At 39.7% G+C, this 25,257-nt stretch overlaps 1 protein-coding gene across 6 annotated transcripts in view; it reads right to left on the bottom strand.

Moving 5' to 3' along the window:
* Positions 1-609: 609 nt before the first annotated feature.
* The window catches only part of Pbx3 (PBX homeobox 3), a 207,922-nt gene continuing 183,274 nt past the window's right edge, over positions 610-25,257 (bottom strand). For 5 of the 6 annotated variants that reach the window (XM_078048221.1, XM_013356776.4, XM_040286331.2 and 2 more), the window contains 4 exons: positions 7,120-7,285; positions 5,840-5,952; positions 4,946-5,035; positions 610-2,151 (listed from right to left, as the gene is read on the bottom strand). In XM_078048221.1, the coding sequence (XP_077904347.1) occupies positions 2,059-2,151; positions 4,946-5,035; positions 5,840-5,952; positions 7,120-7,285 (462 nt within the window). In that variant the 3' untranslated portion in view covers positions 610-2,058. The remainder of the gene's footprint in view (positions 2,152-4,945; positions 5,036-5,839; positions 5,953-7,119; positions 7,286-25,257) is intronic. The other variant, XM_040286332.2, reaches the window with a different exon arrangement.

The raw sequence follows: 25,257 nt of genomic DNA, 5'->3' as shown, positions 1-25,257 counted from the left end.
CGTTTAATCTAGTTCAAAGATTTTTAGTTCAAAGATTACAAATTTAGAATTTAAAAAAGACGGTTAAGTTGCAGGAGTTTTGTTTTCCAATGGCATTCGAGGCCCACCCTTTTTGGATAAACTTTCACTCATCTTTAAAAACTGCAGTTAAAGAAGTCAGGGAGGTGAAGTGAACGTGACAAGGTTCTGGTTATTAAAATACAATTTCAAAAAACAAACAATTTTCCACCTGACAAGTTCCAGAGGCATCGCTAGGTCACGAGAACGTGAATGCCAAGGACTGCAGACGGAGTCAGACTCGCCCTCCTCCCTGGTGTGTGGCCTCCTGACATTCCCTAGTTGTCTCAGCTTCGTTTGCTGATCTGTGAAGATGAGAGTGTTTTCCTTGCGGTGCTATGAGCTCAAAAGGATGGAGTGAGGACTTGGGGTGATGGCAGTGGGGTGCACAGGGCCTCCCAGGGAGCTGCTCAGTCAACAGCTGTCCCCTCGCTCAGCCTGGCCAAAGCCTCCCAGTGGCCATGTGCTCCCTGGCCCAGGTCTGCCTCCTCTTGAGGCTTCCCCACTGCCTGTGCTGGCTGGCTGGCTGAGCGGTAAGAAATGGCATCGAAATTTCATTAATCATGAAAGCAAAAAGTTTATTCATGTTTGAAACTACATGTAACTACCACGAGGAAGACTTTTTCAATCCAGGGTGTAATCCAGTTAGAAAGGAACACGAAACATTTTTAATACATTAGAATCACTGCCACAAATTATTTTCATGACTCAATCAGGTTCAGAATCGCATACAATACAAAAAGAGAAAGGAGGGGGTCCCCATCACACAGGGTGAAATATACAGTACTGAATACTGAAATCTGAATGCATCACAATTAGTCGCCGCTTTTTTTTTTTTTTTTTTTGCATGGGTTAGTAACAAGATGAGGAACATTCAAAATGTTTCGCAGTATTTACAACAGTTTTACTGATCCTGTGTTAAATTAAGACCCAATGTTTCCACTCTCATTTTTTTAAAAGTTGCAAATGCAACCCTGATTTTTCTTTTAAAAGATTACAATGTACATTACATATTTATGAAGGGAAACAAAGAGTTAATTACAAGATGCAAAAAGATAAGAAAGAGACAAAACTACAGGTGAGTATTGTTCAGAGGTAGTAAGTGAGCACTCTAAGCTACAGAACATGTTGAAATTCTATTGGTTCTTATGAGTTCGCATGAGGTAATAAAGCTGTGTTTTGATTGGTGAGATGTATAAATACTCTTTTGCTACACTATATACAACACTCCAGAGAGCAGGGCCTTCTGCAGATGCCCAGAGGACAAAGCAAACCTTGACAAGTCTGTGCAGCACCCAGTGCACACTGTAAAATCCCAGACAGGTCTCGTTTTCACCTCCATCAGCAGCAAGTAATCTTCATCTCTCAGAACAATCTGGATCCACAATCTCATTACCAAGCAGACTCTGGGTACTGGTGCTTTCAGAGAGAAAAGAGGCTACCAGTCTCTGATCTAATTATAACGTAAGAGATCACAACTCAAATGTGACGAGGAAGGTTCTTAAACACAACCATCATTAATAGAGAAAGCCAAACAGCTCTTTTATTCCAACCCCATTAGTGACATGAAAGAAAGACAATCAAAGTCTGCGCTGGAAATATGGAAGGAGTTCAATTTAGGTGAGGTGAATCTTTGCATCTGCTCTAACGATTGAGGTTTAGCATATATTGTACTTTTTACCCTTAAGGCCAAATAATTGGCAACTGTGAAACCATTAATGTAAAATATTGATAATAAATTATGATAAAATAGCTACAGGACTGTCAACAATGTTAAATCTTGGCCTAATTGGATAAAGTGCTTTTTTAACATTGTGTGTTTTAAGTATAAATACAAATGATTATGATTCCTTAAAAAACAGATTTACCAAGTTCTCTAATAAGACAAGATTTTATAGTAAAGCTGTAGATGGTAGGCTACAAGAACGCATTCCTTTTCCTCCTGTTGCTCTGAACGCACTCCTCAAGGCATGGTAGCTCAGGGGAAGGTGTGGCCAGAGATTAGTTAGAGGTATCTGAGTGCACACTTCCCGGGCCTTCTGTAGGAGAAGTCACTGAAGATGGAGTTGTTGCGTCCTGCCAGCCTCCATTAGCCTGCAAGGAGAAAGAGTTCAGCAAGGGCATGTCTACATATTAATTCTACTCCCCAATTTAAAACACCCAGATGACAACATGAGAGCAGAGATGCATTAGCAAAATGTATTTTCTAAATCCACTTTGGCAGGAGTTGGAAGCATGTGTTAAAGTGGGATTAAATGCATGTAAAACAAATCCATCCCATCAAGTAAAGACTTGGCACTAAATCAGCATGTAGAAGAAGGGCCTCAGCCAGTACCAAGCTGGCACCAAACTCAGCCTTTGATCTGCTGGTCAAACTAAAGGGACTTGAAAAGAAATCTTTTTTTTTTTTAATACTTTTTTTTTTTTTTAGTTGTAGATGAACACAATTCCTTTATTTTACTTTGATGTGGTGCTAAGGATCAAACCCAGTGCCTTATTATATGGGAGGCGAGCACTCTACCACTGAGCCATAACCTTAGCCCAAGAAATCTTTTAAGGGGCAGTGGAGACGCTCCACGAAATGCTTCAGCAAAACTTTGAGCCAGCTTCAGCCTGGCTTCAACATGGTCTCCTCACCCCAGGCAGGCCTGACAGCCAACCACCACAACCCTTGGAAAATGAAGGCCAGAATTTCCCTCCAAATAGGAACTTCCAGAATGAAAATGCATGAACTGCAGAGGATCACACACTATTCAAATCTGGATTCCAATTATCTATAACTGGAGGTCCTCATTGAGATGTTGCTACCACTCTGCACATACTGCTGGCCTTCCTGCCTCCGATCTGCAGCAGTAGTAACAGTACTCAGAAACAAATTTGCCTTATGTCTTGGCCTATAGAGGCAATTGCTGAAATCAATGTCTGATCAAATTTTTGCTGTGGCAGACAGCTTGTCGCTACATATTTTTATGTCAGTCAAGAAGAGGGAGGTGCTGGGCTTGTGAGTTGGGGAATACTGAGTGGAAGTGACGGAGCAGGCCTTTCTGGAGGGAAGGCGAGGGTGAGCTGGCTGACACCCAGAGCCTGCGGCTCCAACCAGCCTCTGTCTCCATGCCACCCAGACCCAGCCTCCTACACCCACACCAGTGTGGGACACGAGGTCCCCCTGCAACTCCTCCTATGCATCTATCTGCAACCCCTGCAAGTCCATCCAAATGTCTTCTTTTGGCCCTGTGCCACCAAGCTGCTGAGAACTCTGTCTGTACTCCCCGCCCAGCCTAGACACAGCTTTGGAGGAGTTTCTTCCTGTGACCACTGTGCTTTAGGCATATAAAGCACCTTCCCTCCCGCTAGCACCAAAGAGTGTGGGTCAAACAACCCCACAGAGATGAAAGAGCCAGAAGAAAAAGGATTTTCAAGACTTGAGGCATATCAAATTCAGGTTAGAAAAAGGAAAATATGATTTAAAAAATACTATGGTGCTTTTTGAAGGCCTCAATCAAGTGGGGTGGTGACATGCCCGTGTATTCAGGGGACTCTTAAGAAATCCTCTTCTCTATCTAGGTAAGCTGTTCCCCCCTCAGGTATGAAAATCTCCTTAGGAGAAGAAAAACTCTTACACAGATACAAGTCTAAAGATATTCCATCTGAAGTAAACATCATTCCTCTTTTATCCAAATTTATAAACAACAAATGTACAATATTTTCACCCAGCGTGGCAGCTGGAGGAGTGGTTGTCAGCAAGCATTCTTTTTTTTCAAAATAAATTAATCCTTACGCTGGTGGTTTGAGATTATGCACTGTATTATACAACAGCGCCTTATCAAGCCTCATCAGTGAAGATGGAATTCATGTCTGTAAAATGCTGCAGGCAATCACAGTTTCATATTTTATCATGTTGATAAGGATATCGCACATTCTCTGAAGCATTTCAAAACACTTAAATGAAAAAGGAGAAATGCAACTAAAAGGCTTTTTATATGGTTTGTTGTGGGTTATTATGAGTTATTTATAAACCCAAAAAGAAAGATTTGACATTTCAAATGTAAAAGATTTGAGTATTTAATGGTCCTTTTTTCCCTTTACAATTGAACATCCTCAATCACTTTTTAAATCATTAATATTTACTCTCATAGAAAACCAGGGCCCTAAGAAAGGAGACTTTTGTTCATTTTCTCTACTCCCAAGAGCTCCAGAGGCTGTCCATTTCCTCCCTCAGTCTGGAACTCTGGGCTCTGTCCAGCACTCCCTCCCAGCTCCACCCTGGCAACCCCATCCCTGCCCCTCTTTCTGAAGCTGTTTTTTTTTTTTTTTTTTTGCCATTTTCTAACCATGTTAGAGTACAAGGAAAAGAAAAGTTTAGTGAACTGATAACAAAAGTTAAAATTATTTCCTCCATAATTAAAACTGAGAGGCCATCAGAATTGCCAAATACGTTTTCCATCCCATATTGAAAATACAGAGGTTGCTTTTAAGGACAGAATTCTTTGTTTAGCTTGGCTGTTGATCTGTGTGGGGTCCTCCAAGGTTATCACCTTCACCTGTGCCGTGCTTGGGAATTTTTCCTGCTGTTTCATTCTAAGATAAATGACCTGTTTTCCACCATCTCTCTGGAACACAGCACAGCCACTAGGAAATGGCATCTTAATGGGCTGATGCTTAAGTCCCTGTTGATGACAGGACACTGGCATTTCTGGGTATCTGTGAGGGCTTCTACAGGCACTGTGGTAGCATCAAGCACTGAAGTTCATAAAACAAAAGTGCAGCAAAGACACTGCCGTCCCTACTTTTCTACAAGATGAGAAGCCAAGTCAAATGGCTATTAATTTATTTATTAGTCATTGTTTACCTGACACCGCTCCCACAGCCAGCTCCCAAGAGTACTCACATTTAAATTATGCGGACTGTACAGTGAATTTCCTCCAAGGCCATCACTGTAGCCTCCCGTCTGATTGATAACATGACGGAGGGTATCCACCTAGAAGTGAGACGAAACAAAATTCATCATCCCAAATCTATTAAAACATCATCATTTACAAAAGGAAACAATTTGAATTATGTGTGCCACGAGGGTTTAGCATCTTCAATGAAAGACAAATTTATCAATCAAATGTGACTGGCAGAATTTCAACAATTCTTTGCATATTTAAACTCACACATCTTTGTTTTTCATGCCAGCTAAACAATAACATCTTCATGGCTATGCAAACTTTCCACCTACAGCAACCGAATGCATGTGGCGGTGGGTGAAAACCTACTTATAAATACCTGTTCTGGATTTCTCACTCTCAGTTTCTGTTTCTACACACACACACACACACACACACACACACACACACACACATAAAAACATGAATAGTTGTTCTCAATTAAGAGGACAAGAAAAGAGCTGAACCTGGGATATATTTTAAGAACTCGTGTTTTTACATTCTGACTTGCAAAAATACAGGAATGAAAGGGAGCAGTGCGTTCTCACACCTCATACACGCTGGCACACGCAATTTTTCTGTTCTATTTTGTGACATAAGTAAGATACAGCCCCCCACCCCTCTCCATGAGCTCAAGCCAGAGCCGAATGCATTCACAAAGTGTATTAGGTTCTAATTGTCAAAAGCCACTGTTCACCTGACTTCTCATTAAATTAAATGTGGGGCAGATGGGTCACGCTGGAAGCCCTCAGCACGGGTTCTGCGTAGATGTGCAGACCACTTCCATGGGGTCAGGAGTTTTGAGCCCAAACCCTACCCTGCTAGAAAGGCCCCAGCTAGGGCATTTCTCCTACCTGTGACTGCACATTGGCTCCGACTTGGGACCCTTGGTAAGAATCCCCATTCAGACTCTGCATGTTCATGAACATGTCCCCAGAATTTGGGAGGTTAAAAGAACCAGAAGAACCTGGAAAGGAAAGAGTTAAGTAGCTGAATAACGGAGAGCTACACATATAATCCTCAAAGACCTAGAGGCAGGGAGAGGAGAAGAGACACAGAAGGGAAGGTCGCAGAACACAAGGCATGTTCAGATCTGAGAGGGTGGAAAGTCACTCCCAAGAGGTAGGTCTGTGGCCTACTCTACACCCAGAAAAGTCCTACTGATGGGGAAGCCCTAATTTAAAAACCAAAGAGATAAACAGAAGGAAAGAGAAAAACACCCAGTAGCTGGCCCGGCACTTTGACCTCATTTCCCCGTTATTTCTAGGACTGAGTCATTAAGAGCTTTTCAACATCACTGACGGTCATGGTGGATCATGACATGTATTTCCGATCTTCTGTCTTAGTCCTAATTCTACTTTCCCTGTTACCTTTCATGTCCCATTAAAACACAGGGAGGGGAGAACAAAACAAAGTCTCACTTTCTTAACTTTTAAATATTTATGCTTAAAGAAGAAAAGCCCCTTGAACTGCTTGCTCCTCAAGTCCATCTGTTTGGACTTGTTGTGCACCTGTCATTCAAGTTTCCTGTAATTTCAAGTATTTCCAACTCCATCACAAATGGCATACAATATTTTGCCGAGATGTATTGGATGAGGGTCAGGAGTAATGTGTCCATGCACTGAGTTTTGTCCCCCTCACATATGACCACTGCTCAGCCCACCAAACCAGCCTCACAGGGCCTGGAGAAATCCAGACTCTGCAGCTGTGGCACATGGGGAGCCGCCTGCACCCTATCCCGGAACTCCAGCTTCATCATGTATACCCACCAATTTGGTTCCCACTTGTGCTATTTCATTCGTGAACAGACCACTACTGACCTTATGGGATACCTGGAACAACACAGCCAAGCCAATCATTAGTGAGAACATTTTCCCTAATTGCTAAATTAAAGGCCACTACTAAGTGTGGAAGTTTCAGAATCTACCAGTAGTGAGTGGCATTCACTGTGAATGGTGGGTTTACAGGTGTGGGCCATCCACCACTCACCTGTCCCAAGAACAAGCCTGCACGTGAACATAAACCTTCCTTTATAAACCTGTATCATCATCATGGTTCTTTTCATGGTCTGTGGGATAGGACGCTGTGGCACGAGGCTGCCTGGCCAAGCAGGGAGTGAGCGCCCAGTACGCACCAGAATTTGGCGTGGTGGGTGAATTGGTCTGGTTGTTCTGCACAGCTGCGGCCACTGCGTGTGCGGCTGTCACGGCTGTCTTTGCAGCATACAGGTTGGCTTCTTCCTGAAACTTGCCAATATTCTTCTTGTACCTGATTCGCTTGTTGCCAAACCAGTTGGATACCTACAAATTGCAGGAACACGGAATTGAAAGGGTAGAAAAGTCAAAAAAGAAGAAAGTCAAAATTTCCAGTCACAAACATTGCATACTAAAGGGACAATTTGGGAGACACTCAGCACCTGTGACCTCACATCCTATGGGTGATTTTCATAAAGATTTCAGGGGTTTGCATTCTCTTTTGGCAAATTTCTTCATACTGTTTTGGAATAATGCTTCTTCTTGGAGTTGGCTCCCAGTTGGCTGGAAGCATGCTCATAAAAAATATCCAATTGATACAGACACCAATTTGTATGTAAGTAATCAGGCCCCCTAAAAACAGCTGAAAAGCTAAAGGAAACATTTATATTAGGTAAATAACAAGCAATACTCAAGAAAGAATAACTTCTTTTGGGGGGTTGGTCACGGTGTTGGCAGCTGTATTATAGAATTGTGTTTGGTCTGCTGCAAAGAGTAATACCAATTAATAATGGATGAGAAATCCCTTTGTCTCCTGCCTTAGAAGACACTGCACAGCTGCCAAGATGGCTGCTCAAGCTCTGCCAGGGAACATGAGAGGAGGCCACAACTTGAAAACTCAAGAATTCCAATAAGGTCACAATGAAATGCAGAGGGGCAGCTCTGATTTCATCAGGTGGAACACACACACACACACACACACACACACACACACACACACACTACTTATGATGTCAGCCAGTGCAAATGGAAGAAATTTCTAAAGATCTTGGCATCAGACAGATTTCATCACATTTTATGGACAGCAGGACTTGAGCCCCAGACGCACCACTCAGGGTTACATTATGAGTTCAGGCATATGTCATTGAGCCATATAAAGCAGCAGCTAAAAGCCACATAGTGATTTATAAAAAGGTATGCCCACTTGCTGTGTAAAAGGATCTTACCTCTCTTTTGGTAAAGTAACAGTTTAGAAATACTTTTCAATGGTTTTTTCCCAAGAGTCTGTCAAAGGAACACATTGCTGTGGTATCAGGGGTCACTGTTCTACCCTAAAGCTATTATTCCCTAACAGCTCCTCTGGGGCCCTGAAGAAAAATAAGAAGTAGTGTGCAGTTCAGAGCCCTCCAACCCAATTTACACCAGTGGGCACCCCTGATGACCACCTCTGCCAAGTCTTTAATTGGTTTGGAAATAGAACTCCCATTCTTCAACCTATGGCACTCATCCTTCCTGAAGAAGCCAGAAAGTCCTGGCAAGGGAGCCACGTGAGGAAGACAACATTGGCCTCACTGCTGCCCATATGCTGTCCCATCCTGGGATCACTGTGTGCACACATGTGCACACTCACACAGGCAGGCAGACTCGCTGAGGACCCACGCAGCATGCATAGGTTCATCAGGCAGAAATAAGCCAAAACCCATCAGGAAGTAAATGTGCTACAGATCAGCACTTCCTAGCTTTTCCTGTTCCACCATCATTTGATTTGTTTCCCCTGAAGGACTGTGCATATCCCTTGCTTTCTTCATACCAAACACAGTGGCTATATAACAACTGCATTTAACAGACCTCGTATGCATCGAGCACCGTGCAGAGTTCTTTGTTGTGAAATCTCAGGGGTGAGGTGGTTTCACAGGCATCTCACTTGTCCCAAATCCAATGGCCATTTCTCTCTCAACATTTTTTGTTAGTTTTGTTTTTTGGGTACAGAGCTGAGGAGTGAATTCAGGACTTAGCAAGAATTAGACAAGCACTTTGCCATTAATTACACCCCCAACCCTTCTTTAAATTCTGAGACAGAGTCTTGCTAAATTGCTCAAGCTGGCTTTGAACTTGTAGTCTTTCTGTCTGTCTTCCAAGTAGCTGGGATGATAGACCTACACTAGCCTGGCCCTCCTCAACTTATCTGACCTCTGGGCAGCATCTGATACTGGTAACCACTGTTGTACCTTCCCAGAGCTCACTCTTTGTGTGATTTCTGATATTTTGCCCCCACTTCCCCTCCAACATCTGCTTTTTCCTGGCACAGCAGGGTGTGCATGTATGTATGTTTTTCCATGCCTCAGTTCTTGGTCCTCTTCTTTCTTTCTCCTTATCCATATTCAAAATTTTAGTCATTCTCTCTGTTTGGAGACTCCCAAGATTTCTATCTCTATTCCTAACTTGCAAGAAGAATTTCAACTCTTGATTTTTAAGAGATTTCCATATAAATGTTCTGCTAAACCTCCAATTTAACAGGTCTAAGACAGAATTCAGCATCCTCTTTAACCTATCTGTGCCTCTTCTCTAAGTTCTTTTTGTATTCCTGGTACCCAACCTCCAGAAATATGGACCTCACTAACCTCCCAGAAGCCTTGACTCCACTGAAGTCCTTCTTGATGGATACATAGTTCTCTTTATTCTGGACTAAACTCTGGCTCCTCTTCCTTTCTTTTCATTGGTTCTACTTCTGGCATCTAGACAAGTCACAAAATCAGACCCATGAACTCAACCTGAGGGATCTAACCCCTCCTGCCTTCCCGCTCTCCCTTCTTTGAGTCCCATAGGCCTGTGGGGGGTGTGCATAGCCACTGTGAGGGAAGTGGCAGCAGGAGAAAGAGCCAGCAGAGCAGAAGGCAAGGGGAGGGCAGATATTTTGGAGGAGGACCAGGCAGAACCCGGGCCCCTGAGCTGGAGGTCAGCGGGGAGGGAATGGCAGAGAGGAGGAGGATGTGGAGTTCAGTCCTTAAAGAAGACAGATACTAGGGAAGGATTTCTGTACAAGAAGAACAGCCTCACCAACATTAGCATCCATTCCAATGCTGGAATTAGAACATTTTACACAAACATAAAAGTTCGGAATCATAACTGAAAAAGAACGCTGAAGATGTTAATTCTGATTAGTCTTGTTAAAGCCAATCCTTTCAGAACAGACCTCACCTAGTACCATGCATGTTCCCAGCTCAGGAGGTGGATATAGAGCTGGCGGGCACAAAGCTCCTTTCTGAATAAGCCTGTTAAGCCTCAGAAAGAGTTAAGTGTGAATACATCTGTAGTGCAAAGGGAGACAGTCCTGGTTGAGAGGGAATTTGGCATTTCTTAAGCATAATTAATGAAAATTCCCCAACTCTGAATTTAGCAACAAAGACCCATCTTAGAATTCTCTTCTTCTAAACAATTCTCTGTTGGATTCAGTACTTTGTAGTTAATATTACCTTGACAATCAGAGAAGCTATAATACATTAATGAAACCTAGCCCGGAAAATCAGATTACAGCTTTATTAACAGTTTCATAATTGAAGAATCTTTGTACCATCGAAGGTCTCATCTCTAGATATGTAAGAATCCTCTGTTTATGCACACCCCTGGACCAATCAAACAACAGTCATCACTAATAAAGGTTTATTTAATTCTCACAGTAAAATTTTAATATCACCAGCAGCCTGGGGAAGCTTTAGCAAGTGGATTTGCTTGACATCAGATCGTTTCTATTCTGCTAGTCCCAATACTTCTTAATCTTTAATATCAAGGCAATTAAAATTAATGGCCACTCATCCGAAGCTACTGTGGGCAGTGTTTCCTTGACATCAATTGTTTGATGGGATTACCTAGAGGTTAAACTAACAAGCAAGGTTTAATTGGAAGCAATGAAAGAAGCAGTGATCATACGTTATGTTTAACCTGCAAAACCACATCTAAATGAATATCTAGAAATGTTAAACTATTTCTCAAATTAAAATATGCACGTCACATTCTGATATCAGATTTGGGTATTGCAGCTATTAGACTACACTGCTGCAATTGAGATCAGTGTAATTAATGTATAAATGGATACTTAAATTCAAGAATTGTTTTTGCACTTTTAAAAAACAGATGGATACAATTAGTTGCAAAAGAACTCCTCTGCTGACTCAGTGGGAAGCACCACAAGCTGCAGAACCCATTGGCCCCTCCTACAGAGTGCTCATGGCAGCCAGGCTAGAGCACTGGGCACTAAGGAGAGCCGGGCTTGCTCCATCTCTGAACTGGAACGGTCTGTACATTGGTCCCAGAACAGAAACACAGGCAGGAAATTGGTACAGGGAAAAGGAATTCATTGTCCTGTGCAGCAGGACACGCATCAAGGATTCATGACTCTGGATTGTGCTGAAGGCAAAGGGCCAGGCAAGAATTTTAAGATCAATTAAAAATGAGAATAAAAGCATAAGTACTCTCTTTCTTCTCCTGATGTTCATTGTTATCAGCCCCAGATTGTGCCTGGGGTAATCAGGGGAGTGAGCAATAACATTTTGTGGGCTGCTGATTTTCTGGAACTTTTGTGCAAAGCCAGAAGTGGCCTGAAAGGCTTCTGATCTCTTCCACACAATGTGGCCATGCATGTTCCCCCCACCTGAGTCCTGCAGATTGCCCATGATTTTTTTAGAGAGAGAGAGAGAGAGAGAGAGAGAGAGAGAGAGAGAGAGAGAGAGAGAGAGAATTTTTTAATATTTATTTTTTAGTTTTCGGTGAACACAACATCTTTATTTTTATGTGGTGCTCAGGATTGTACCAGTGCCCTGCGCATGCCAGGCAAGCGCACTACCACTTGAGCCACATTCCTAGCCCTTGTCCATGATTTTTAAAAGTAAAAATGTTTTCAGTCTGGGAGTGTAGCTCAGCGGCAGAACATGTGTTTGGCATGTACAAAGCCCTAGGTTCCATCCTCAGCACTAAAAAAAGATAAAATAAAAAATAAAATATTTTCCACATAATAATAACTAGACTTATCTTTTGGATAGCTTTTTCCCTTTTTTCAGAAAGCTTTATTCTTCCTACCACTCTGAGGTAGACAAGTCAATACCACATAATAACTAAGAGTTTGGGCTCAGTCTGGTTTCAGATCCATAGTCTGCCATTTACCAAGTTGAGTGACTACGTACAGGTTATTCTGATCATTTCAGTCTTCTTTCATATGAGAATCATAACAGCAGCAGCATATCTTCCCCACAGAGGTGCTGGGTGTGTTAGTGATCTGGGCACATAGTATTAACTGATCATTATCAGGTAAATAGCATCAGTCATGTAATATCGATGAAGAAACTAGAGAGCCAGACCAAGTATAAGTTGCCCAAAATCACAGAGAAAAGTGTGATGGATCCAGAATTGCATACCAGGACCCCCATCAGCATTTTCTGTTTTGATAATCAGTTTAAAAAATGCTTACTGAGCATCTATTTGGTCAGTACTGCCCTAGGTACTGTGGGAGATTTAAAAAAAAAAAAAAAGCACACAGCTTCTGTCTGGCTAGACTTTACATTCTGGACATAACAGCAATACTAGTCACTCAAAATAATTAGCAAAACTTGCAGGACAATGATGACCTTACACTTAGCTACATGGTAGGAGTCCTACATAACACAGAGATTTGGAGGAAGAGAAGTCCCAGACAGCCTGGAAAATCAAAAGAGAATTCCAAGGTAAGGAGGAACTTGAACTGAACCTCAGCTTCAATTCAATTCCATTCAATAGTACTATTATTGATACTCCACATTTCAGAGACAGAAATCTCCATAAGCTATCTCTCCCTGGACCCTTCCAAGATCCCAGAAATGACCATTCTCTTCTCTAACTTAACTTCTTTCCCCCTTCTTAACCTCTAAATCTTCTTTATATGGTGAAAGAGGGAAAAAGGAAAAAGCAGAGAACATTAAGGAGCATTTCTGGAAGAGGAGACATCTGAGAGGAAGACAAGGAGTGAGCGTTATTTCTACTGGGGAAAGTGGGGCAGCAAGAGAGGTGAAGGCACTGATGCCTGGGGATGAGCAGGGCAAAGGCACCTGCAGGGCCACTGGGTTCTTGCTGAGAAAGAGAGGGAGGTGGGGGCATGGGAAAGCTTGAAAGGGAGCTCCACAGGTATCTCACATCTCCCCCATTCTGGAGCTAGCTATGTGACTGGTGACAGGAGAGGACAGCTGGAACTGAGCCTGAGGTTCCTGGAAGCACAGTTGGAGATGGTTCCAGGGAGGCCACCTGAGATGGGTTTGGAGTCTGTACCCTGCTGGAATCCTCCCCTCCAAAATAATTTTGAAAAGTCGCATACCTACCACATAATTTCCCCCCATTGCACATTTTTTAAAGTTGGCATCTATAACTTTTCACTATAAGTTTTAGAATTATAAACAATGTTATTTAGTACATAATAAAAGTTGACATTTTAAAACAAAATGGTAATACTATTCTTTAAAATGTATCCAACCAAATATAAATAGCACATCAATTTTATGCCCACTATCCATTTTAAAAAATATATAAACTCCCTCTTTTATAAGTCTAGAATTTTACACTCTTCTTTTTGTTCTTGAAAGTATATTTCCATTTTATCTCTCTCCCACATTATTCTAATGCAATATACTTTTATGCTCTACAAAAGAAATACATGGAAATTGAAAATTTAAAATCGTTTTTATTTCCTGTAATTATAAGGCTCTGCATGTTTAATATTTCCTTCTGGATTAAGCTATCATTACAATTAGTCTAAAATTGGTCAAAGCCATTCAAATGTTTACTTTGATAAATGAAAGTACTCATTTTAAACAATAAATGGAAGGTTTTATCATACAGGTATTTCTTAATAAGAGGAGTAGAGGGCTTACAAAGTATTAAATGAAGGAAATTTTGTTATCAATAATATCTCAGTAATCCTAATGGGGACCCCAGAGGGCCTCACACTTTGGGTCCATAAACTTGGGGTATTGGGTGCAAATATCCCTTTCATAAACTGGGAAAAGGGTAGATGGAAACAGGGAGGAAAAAAAAAGACAAGCTACATGAGGCCTCCAGCACAGCAACATTCCAAGGTGCTGGACTACAGGAAGGGGCATGCATCCACCTCAGAGAGGCTGGCCAGTGGGAGCCTTAGACTGCACAGGCCTAGTCCCCTTGGAGAATCTGAGCTCAGTGTGGAGGACCAGTACCCTGGTTTGGAGATTGCTGCCTAAACCAGGCTAACTCTAGTTGTACATTGACTCCTCTGTTAGTACAGCATGGGAGCCCTTTGGACAGGATATGCCTGGAGAACACGTTCCTCAACTGTAAGAACAGGGCTCACTTGGGCAACCACTTCCACAACACAATGACCTTTCACAATTACACAGAGAATAAATATGTTAGCTCCAGGAAATAAAAAACATTCTGATTAAAGAAATAAATCCAAGAGGGGTAGAGTTTACTTATTATTGAGCATTACTTTTCTGAAGAGTACACCGGTGAATAAATACATATGCTTTGCCCAGCATTATTACTAAGAACTTTGCTTGAGGGGGTACAAGGATATCTAACACAGTCCAACAGCAAAAAAAAAAAAAAAAGAGAAAAAGAAAAGAAAAAAAAGAAACCCAACATTTATAATACATCTATATACTGAAATATGATCATGATTAAAGATCACATTGAAGATAAATACTATTGATGTTGAGAGGGTACTTGTACCAATTGTGATTATGGCTTACAGTGGGTTTCAAAGTACAGTCATGAATTGCTTCACAATACAGTCAGGTTCTGAGAAATACCTTGTGAGGTGATTTCTCCATTGTGCATACATCATATAAAAACTAAGCTTCGATGTCACTAGGTAACAGTATCTTTGAGGACCACCATCATTATATATGTCCCATTATTGACTGAAACGTCATTATGCAGTATGTGACTGTACTTTCTATTTTTTGTGTGTTTTCAAGTATCAAAATATTCTTCAGATAAACAAGTATTCATTTTTTTAATTAGAAAAAAATTTTAATGAATAAAGTAACCAATATGCTTTTCAAAAAATACATATCACTGAGAAGTCACTTAACAATCTTTATGAGTTTAAGTGCCAGGTTCCACAGTTACAGGAGTGACTAATCCCATCCTTAATCTTTATCTGGAGGACCTTTGGTTGGCAGGTCTGAGAATTCTGGAAATAATTAAAATCAGGCACTTTGTAAATTTCAAGCTATTAACATCTCTTAACAGCTTTGAATTTAAGATAAATTCCATTTTGGGAAAAAAACAAAAAAGTTAACCATCTACAATATCTCCATAGCCACTGAAAGTCAATTTATTGATTAGTTTTAATTGTATCTTACATTTGCAATTCTATTCTACATTCATTTATCACGTTAATGACAACATTAAATAAAAGAGAAAAACTCTCACTTAAAGACTTAAAAGGGGGCTGGCGATGTAGCACACTCGCCTGGCATACGTGCGGGCCGGGTTCTATCCTCAGCACCACATACAAACAAAGATGTTGTGTCCGCCGAAAACTAAAAAATAAATATTAAAAATTCTCTCTCTCTGTCTCTCTTAAAATAAAATAAAATAAAATAAAAATAAAGACTTAAAAGGCAGAAGGACGGAACTTTGCAGTCCCCCAGCATTCCTCCCTCACATAACTGGCTTCAGGGAGAGAGAGGATCTGCACTTGTTTGGAGAGGAAGCAGCTGACATGAAAACATCATTATCGAAATTAGCAAACTGAAAATTTATGAAGCACAAATCTTGGAAAAATTTGCCACTGTGTTTCCCTATGTTTACTTGCCACGCACACTTTATGTACTGTGCCTAATTAAATGTAACAGATTAGAAGTGCTGAAATGCTAAGTCGTATAGAGTAGAGCATGCCAGCAGATCTACATGGTAAACAACCCTACCTCCACTAAACAATTTGTCCTTAATCTATGTTTTCACCATCATCCTGTGGTTCCATTTTAAATGACAGATGGGAGCCAGATCCTGTTCAAAGTTGATGGTGTTAATAAACTCTAAATCTCATTCCACTCCTCCCCTCCCCTGGGGCACAAGCTCACTAGAGTTTTTGTGAGGAGAGAAGGGCTGGACACACTGTGGATAACTACACTGTGCACATCCCCCAAGAACCTAGAGGGCAATTAGATAAATGAACTTTAGAGCTAACCAGGCTGGCAGGTGAATACCAGCTCTGCAAGTTCCTGCCTATTTCACCTTAAACAATCATGCCATCTAAGGCACATCCTTTCCTGATCTACAAGATGAGGTCATGATATCTAATTTCATGGGGGCTCTTGTGAACATTAAATGAGATGACATGTTAAATTCACAGGACAGAACCTGGGATGTTCCTGGCACCTAATAAATGTTAGCTCTCCATGTTTTTAAACCAGCAACAATAAAACCCTCTAAAGCCCTTGGTGTACAAGCCATGCTTGCATCCTGCAGTGACTAAAGCCAGGTAACCTTTGTCACAGGATTTTTGGATTCTGGGAGAGCCAGTGCAGAGCACTGGTAGGATAGTGGCAAAGGGAAAGAGGTAACCATGAGAGAAAGGAAAAGGAGGCCTTTCCCCATCTGCCTGAGCATAATGAATTTCCCACCAAAGAAGGATAACACCAAGACCAAGAACACCTATCTTCCAGCTGAAAGCCAACTTTTGGAACACAATCTGGTTCTAATGGGAGAACTGACCAAATCAAAATTCCATTTCCATAGTATTTGAAATAATTTAAAACAGATTCACTTGTCAAGTACAGTATTTTTTTATTTGAGGCCATGAAAAATTTTATTGCTATAATGTGCTGACATCCTTACAGTTTGGCTTTGCCCTTTCTACTCTATGCATGATGGACTGATAACTGCTGGTGACATTCACAAAGAGGCTCATCTGCGAAAGTATATAAAACGTCAGCCTTGCGGCCACAGCACATAGAAAATGGATGACACCACTCATCTCCCTAAAACACGTGCTGAGAGCTGGTTCTAAATGACCACAGACAATGTTGACAGTTGAAGATTTTTTTTTTCCTTTAGGATTATTTCTTTCATTAAAAAAAATAAAACCGAGTTAGGTAAACAAATCCTGCACTTACCTTTACTATTTCCTTCCTACTACTTTTTAATTTTTGCTTCATTTAATGTCCATATCATCTAGAAATGAACCCTTATCTATGATTTTCAGTCTTCTGTGTCTGAAATATATTTATATAAATATGTATATATTCATACATATGCCATACATATATATACATGTATATATGCATATATACATATTTACAGCTATACATTTTTAAAAAATATTTTGTTTTAGTATTTTATTTTTATGTGGTGCTGAGGATCGAACACAGCACCCTGCACATCCTAGGCGAGTACCTGACCGCTGAGCCACAACCCCACCCCCTACAGCTATACATTTTTAAGAATGGTTTTAGCTGTATTCTTTGAAGTTTTTTTCTAAATATTTTTTTAGTTGTTGATGATTCTTCATTTTATTTGCTTATTTATATTGGTGCTGGGAATCAAACGCAGTGCCTCACGTGTACAAGGCAAGCACTCTACCACTGAGCTACAACTCCAGCCCCTCTAAGAACTTTTAATAGACTACATTTTCATTATCATTCAGTTAAAATATTTTCCAATTTCTACTGTGGGTTCTTCATTAACCCAGGTGTCACTAAACATATTGTTTAATTTCCAAACATATGGAAATTTTCAACTTATCTTTTTTGTTATTGATTTCTAGTTTAATTCTACTTAAGTCAGAAATACACTCTAGTGAAAAAGAAAAGTTTATTCTTCAATTGTTGGATGTAGTTTTCTATGTATGTCCATTAAGCCTAATTTGCTAATGTTGGCATCAAATTTTTTATATTTGTGTTACTCGAAATGTGGTCCAAATACTAATGTGGCATCAATACTAATCTGAATGCTACAAAGTTTCAGGGCCAGCACAGATCCTTTGAATCAAAACCTGTGGAAATGGATTCTGAAATTTACATTTTAACAAATCTCCAGATCATTCTCATGTATGCTAAAGTTTAAAAGGCACTGTTTTGTGTCCTTATTTATATGTGTCTGCTTATTCAGTTATAACACAGTGTGAAAATGTCCTATTGTGATTCTGGATTTGTCAATTTTTTCTTTAAAATTCTTTAACTTTTTGCCAAATGCTATTTGGGCTTGTGTAATTAGATGCCTACAAATGTAGAACTTCCATATTATCCTTACTTGGTATCCATCTTTATCTATAGTAAAACTTCTTGTCTTGGAGTGTTTTGTTTTGTTTTTTAACCTGATATTATTTGCTTTTGCACTGAGGTATGTTACATTCTTTCAGAGTTGTTCTTTTTGTGTCCTTTTATCTTAAGCATGTCTCTTAGAGAACACATAATTAAGTTTTATTTCTATACCCTATTTGTATTTTCTATTAGGGTATTCAATATATTGATTTGATATGATTTGATACTGATATCTTTAGATATAAACCTATGATTTTACTAAGTGCTTTCTATCTGTACCATTTACCATGCACTTTTTCTCTCCTTTCTTGCCTTCTTTTAGATTGCTTATTTTAAAAACTTGCTCCATGTTTCCCATGTTGTTGGTTTGGAAGTTATATAGTCTTTTAATATTCTTTAAGTGACTATCCTAGAAATTACATATTCTTGATTAAAGTTTAACATTAATTGGCACTTTTCCTAGAAAATGCTAGAGCCTTAAAATACTTTCCTCATAACTTGCAAGTTGTTACTGTTGTACACTTTATTATACACACAGCTAAAAATGTTAAGACATGATTAGTTATTTTAAGCAATCAATATTTATTTAGATTCACATACTTATTTACCCTCTTCTTGGCTTCTTCACTCCTTCCCCCATCTCCTTCTCTCTATCTGGAATCTTTTTACTCCTGTATGAAGAACACCTCTTTTTATATTTCCTTTAGAGAAAAAAAAATGGGACAAATTCTTTCAATTTTTAATGAAAATGTTTTTATTTCACTTCTACTATCAAAGAATATTTCTGGCAGGTACAGAATTCTAGGCTGACACTGACTTTAATTCATTTCTTTAAAGACAACACTACTATATCTTCATTGTTTTGGTTAAGAAAGTAGTAGTCAGTCTAACTTGCTTTTTTGAAGGCAATCTTATATTTCCCTCTGGCTGCTCTTGTTTTGCCTGTCATTTCATTAGTGTGGATTCTTACTTATTTCTTTTGTTTGGGGTATAGTTCTTGATGAATTTAGATCTTGGAATCTGCTATCAGTTTTGGAAAGTTTTCATCTATCACACACACAATATTGTTCTGACCTACTCTCACATTTGCTTCTGGAACTAAATTACACTTAAAGACATTTTTTAAAAACTGTGTCCTCTTTGTCTCTTACTTTCCCTTTTGATTTTCCCATCCTGTTATCTCTTTAGTTTTCACAGGATCTTTTTTTGTATTAGGACTGCTATATCCCCAATTCTTCTTCTTTTTTAAATTTTAATTTTGTGACAGGGTCCTGCTAAGTTGCTAAGGTTGGCTTCAAACTTGTAATCCTCCTGCCTCAGCCTCCTGAATCAATGGGATGACAGGCGTGCACTGCCATACCTGGCTACAATGATTATTTTCTCATGACCCACCTTCCAGTTCACTAATTCTCCCTTCAGCTATGTTTAATCAACCCATCCACTGGCTTCTTTCCTTTTTTTTTTTCCCAGTTGTAGATAAACACAACACCTTTATTTTATTTTATTTATTACTTATGTGATCCTGAGGATCAAACCAGTACCTCACACATGCTAGGCAAGGACTCTACCACTGAGCTACAATCCCAGACTCCTGGTTTCTTAATAATGGTAATTAGATTTGAAGTTCTAAAATTTTCATTTGATCATTTTTTATAGTTTCCAGTTCTGTGAAAAATTCTCCATTTTGCCCTTTTTTCCCCTCTTGGATATACTAAACATAGTTATTTTACAATCCTTACCATATATTTTTTTAAATTTTATGTATCTCTTTGGGTCTATTTCTATTGTCTGTAATTTCTGCACATGCATCCTTTCCCCCTGATTATGTGCTCAATGTTGTGTTTGCTTTGTTTATGGAAATCTAGGCTAAAGTTACGTGTGTGCGCGCACGCGCGTATGTGGTGCTGGGGATTGATCAGGGCCTTGTGCATTTGAGGCAAGCATTCTACCAACTGAACTATATCCCCAGCCCCAACTAATGCAACTTTTCTTAAAAAAAAAAGAAAAGAAAGAAAGAAAGAAAGAAAGAAAGAAAGAAAGAAAGAAAGAAAGAAAGAAAGAAAGAAAAAAAGAAAGAAAGGAAAAATAACAACAAACTTATACTTGGCTTGTCCAGGTTACTCTGAATAATAGAGTTCCAATTTTAATACCTGAGGTATTCTGGGAGCTGGAGGTGCACCTCAGTGATAGAGCACATACTGAGCATACATGAGGCCCCAGTTTCAATACCTACTCCAAAAAAAGAATGAAGATACTTTAAAGCAGAAGTCTCTCTTATGGTCTTCTTCCATTGTACTATTGCTTCTAAGATGGAGTCTTAGTAGTCTAAATATTAATCCAAAGCAAGGGGAATGATATCTCTTCCTTGGTAGGACCTAAGCATTATTCTCACCCTCTCAGCCCTGCAAAGTTGCCAAAAGCACTGCTTAACCTCTCAGCTCTTAGCCATACTCTCAGAGCTGACAAATAACTCAGGTAAAATCAGTTTTCCCCAGCTTTATATTCTCATCTGCAAATTTCTTGGCAACTTCATCCATTTCCAAGGTCAAAAATATGAACTTAAGTGGATGACCCACAAACTACATCTTTAACCTTGACCTTCCTTCTGAGTTGTATTTCTAAACGGAACATTTCCCATGCTAAAGATAATGGAAATCTGGCATAATCATCAAACTTTAATATCCCCTGCAATTGGATAATAATATCAGCATCTTCAATGAAAACCTCGGCTTTCTTCTATCACTCTTTCCTCCCCACATCCAACCCAACTATTTACCCTGTCTCCAAATTACAGTCTTACCTCCAAAGTACTGTTCAAATCCATTTCTCACTTGTATTTTCAGTAGCTTAATGTGAATTCTTTTTTTTAATATTTATTTTTTAGTTGTAGTTACACACGATACCTTTATCTTATTTACTTTTATGTGGTGCTGAGGATTGAACCCAGGACCTCACATGTGCTAGGCAAGTGCTATATCACTAAGCCACAACCTCAGCCCTCTTAATGTGAATTCTTACCACCCCTTGTGTGAATTATAATAACCAATTTTTTTCTTCTCATTCTAGAGGTTTCTCCTTCAAACTGATCTTATACATCAGTGCTAGATTATCTTTCATAAATCCGATCAGATACCCCCACTTCAGAAATCTTTTTCCTCTTTATTTTACAGGCACTTATATAATAGATATTTAATTATTTTTTTACAGTAATTATAAGGTGATTCTATAACATATAGCATCACAGCAAGAATAATATACTACATGCTAATTTAAAATATACAAGCACATACATATACATAAAATGAATATAATCCTTTCTTCAAAAGGATATAAGCTCCAAAAGGGCAGGATCTCTGGTGTATTCATTATTACAATGTTGTCCCAATGACTTTGAAGATACTAGGTGAGTGAACATTGTTGAATAAATTAACTAATGAACATAAAATAGCCATTTACACTGCTCAGCATCATAACTACAGACATACATCTAAATTGCTCAACTTCATAACTGCAGACACCTAAACTGCAAAACCTCAAAATATCAGACCCTCTTCAATCAGCCTCAATCTTGACCTTTCAGCATTATGTCCTGCTATCTAAATCATTTGCTCAACATTCATCAGACACTTCTAGGAATTAAAAATATAGTTTAAAACAAAAGTTCTGACCAATGCAGTTCTGACCATTTATCAGGGAAATAGCATTAAACAATTCATTTTTCAGAATTACAATCCTGGTAAGTGGTATGAAGCAAAGGAAGTTATGAGAATATAAAACAGAAAATACACACTGAGAATATCAAGGAAAGCTTTCTTAAAGAATGAACATCTGAAGTGAGTTTTGAAGGAGCACAAATTAGTAAAATGTTCAAGAGTAGTGGGGCAAGGATAGAATTCCAAGCAGGAGAAATAGCACAATCATTATATCTTTTATTTACTCTTATAGGGGCTCCACTAGGCATTTACATGTATTTCATTGAAATGTCCACAATCCTATGATATGCCATTTTTTATCCAAATCATTCATGAGAGGAGAGGAAGCAGAGTGAGGTAAAATGACCTGCCCAAGGCCACAAAGCCAACTGACTAGGGAGGAGCTGGGGTTTGAGTTCGGCTGATCTTAGACTTCCCTCAATTCTTTTTTTTTTTTTAAATATTTATTTTTTCGTTGTAGTTCGACACAATACCTTTATTTTATTCATTTATTTTTATGTGGTGCTGAAGATCAAACCCAGGGATCTTGCACGTGCAAGGCGAGCACTCTACCCCTGAGCCACAACCCGAGCCCAGACTTTCTCAATTCTTGACATGATCTTCCACATAACCAGCCAGGCTCTACTGTTCCAAGACTGTCTTCCTAATACATTTCTTTTGCTAAGTATAGCTTTCTTCCTCAATTTTTTTTCTATCACAGTCTTAAATGTATCCTTCTCTAGCTTATACACATATCATTTTCCTAGAGGGCCTTTCCTAATCTGATCAGAACAGGCATGGTGGCACAGGCCTATAATTCCAGCAACTTGAAAAAAGCCAAGGCAGGAAGATCTCAAGTTCAAGGCCAGCCACAGCAACTTAATAAGGCCTAAGCAACTTAGTGAGACCTGTCTCAAAATAAATAATAAAAAGGGCTGGGGATGTAGCAGAGTGGTAAAGGACCTCTGGGTCCTGAGTTCAATTCCAAGTACCCAAAAAAGAGAAAAGAAAAAAAAAAAAAACCAATGTGCTTTATACACAACTGACAGAAGAGTCAGGAAAGAAGAAGAGAGGCCAATAGAAAAGGAAGAAAGCAAAGCCCAAGAGTATCTCTGGAAAAGGTTCCTCGGTAAGAAAATCGAGGAATCCACAGAAGTGGGAAGCCAGGATGCTAGAGTATGGAGCCTTTTCTGGTCTGGAGTCTTAGAACATTATCTGCTGTGGTTTCCCTACACTCTGCCCACATTTTTGTAAACAGTCACTTCATTAAACTCTCCTCAAATTATTCTAATTTGAGCATACCATCTGTTTTCTGTTGGGACCCTGACTTATAGATTAGCCTATTGGCCTGACATGCCTGGCAGAAGCAAGTCAATGGAAAGGTGAAATGCAGCGATGAGAGGCAGGCATGAAGAGGGACTGGGGAATACTCATTTGGAGAAAGAAGAGAAGGATCAGGAAAAAAAAAAAGGCGAAGGAAGCAGAAACTGGAGGGGTCCCAGTTCTGATGAAGACTTCTGCTAGGTATATGAAAACTCAAAGAACATAAGTGGATGGGCTGAGGATGTAGCTGAGTGGTAGGGTGCTTGCCTAGCCATGTGAGAGGCCCTGATTTATCCCCAGAACCACAGAAAAACAAACCATGCAAACATCAATAAACCCACTAAATCTAAAGTGAAAATAGTCTATTTATCCCTGGATTAGGTATCAAATCAAATGAGTGCTAGAGATTCCCTCAGAAAAGTTCATTCTAAAATAAACATGCCTACAGTTACTGGAGCAAACTTGAAGAGCATGCTCATAGCCACCTGCTTGTTTAAGGAGAATTCCGCCTAACCCCAAGCTTCCCCTGCTTTCAGCCCTCCAGTGTGCCTGAACTGCATTTGGTGCTATAGCAGGTTACTTTTTTTTGGGGGGGGGTACTAGGGATTGAACCCAGAGGCACTTAACCACTAAACCACATCCCCAGCCCCACTCCCCCTTTGTTTTAGAGACAGGGCCTGGCTAAATTGCTGAGGCTGGCTTTGAACTTGTGAACCTCCTGCCTCAGCCTCCAGAGCTGCTGGGATTACAGGCCTGCACCATAGCATCTGCTAGCTCTCACTCTTTTACAACCCACTCCTTTACTTTTTGCACACTGTTTAATGGCACTCCACCTCCACTAGGACACACCGTGGGAGATTTGAGAACAGAGGGTCTTAGTCTTCCTTGGAGACAGCTTGCCATTCTCCTTTCACTTGTCTCTGGTTTACCTACTGCACCAAACTAGGAATTCACTTCTGCTCTTCTGCAAAAGTAACAGGGAAGGCCTTTACGGACAGCTGAACAGAATACTGTAATTTGATAGTCATCTCTCTTTTTTTCCCCCCTCTTCTAATTATTATTTTAACGGGCTTCTTCTTATTTTAATAGATTTTTTTTAATAAAGAAATCTTACTTACAAATTTTAATTAGCTTACAGAATATTCACTGCTTTGGAATAAGTGGTTTAATGAGTGAGGAGACCTCAGACTACTAACTAGCCTAGAATCTCTACAGTAGCTTAGGGGGAAAATGATGCAGCCCTAGTGACACAGCCCAGGCCTATGCCTCACAACAGGACTCTGCAGCCTAGACCCTGGAAAGGATGAATCACACCAACTCTTGTGGGGTGGGGTGGGATGGGGTGGAAGAAAATCCAGTTTCTCCCTTTTTGTCAAGACTCTATATTAAAGAACCATGCAGATCCACCACTCACTAAGGCATTAACCCTTGTCCAATCACTTCTGTAAACTTTAGTTCCCTCATCTGCAAAGCCACATCATAACCTTTTCATCATAATCCAGTTTTCACACTGGATTGTGATAAAAGCAGGCCCTGTGCACCAGTATAAAGGGTCTAAACAATGTTAGCTGAATGAATGAATAAATGAATGAATCTTGATGCTGTGACTTTAACCTCTACCACTTAGGTTCTCACCTGTTAAAAAATAATAATAATCTTTTTTTCCCACAGTACTTTTCAGTTACAATAGTGATGAAGAAAAGGTTAACATTTTTCATTCTAAAAACACCTAGCAGAAAAGGTAAAGCTAGAGTCACTCAAATTCAAAATTGGAATCAGGAGAACAATGCAGTTTCTTGTGGCTTAGTAACTTGAATAATCAATGCAAGTTAGCGTTATTCCAAAAAGTAAAAGCATATTAATAACTGCTTCACTAATTAAGAATATGTGACAATTTAAGTATGACTCTCAGTGCACATGAAATTTGAAATAATTTCTTCTTTTGTGAACCTTCAGGTTGTTATGTAAAAGGGGAACTCCAATTTACTCTATCAAACTGAGCCCAGCATATATTTCT

Source organism: Ictidomys tridecemlineatus, chromosome 4 (assembly GCF_052094955.1).
Source record: "Ictidomys tridecemlineatus isolate mIctTri1 chromosome 4, mIctTri1.hap1, whole genome shotgun sequence".
Taxonomy (NCBI): domain Eukaryota; kingdom Metazoa; phylum Chordata; class Mammalia; order Rodentia; family Sciuridae; genus Ictidomys; species Ictidomys tridecemlineatus.
This window is presented reverse-complemented; position numbering and strand designations above follow the sequence as displayed.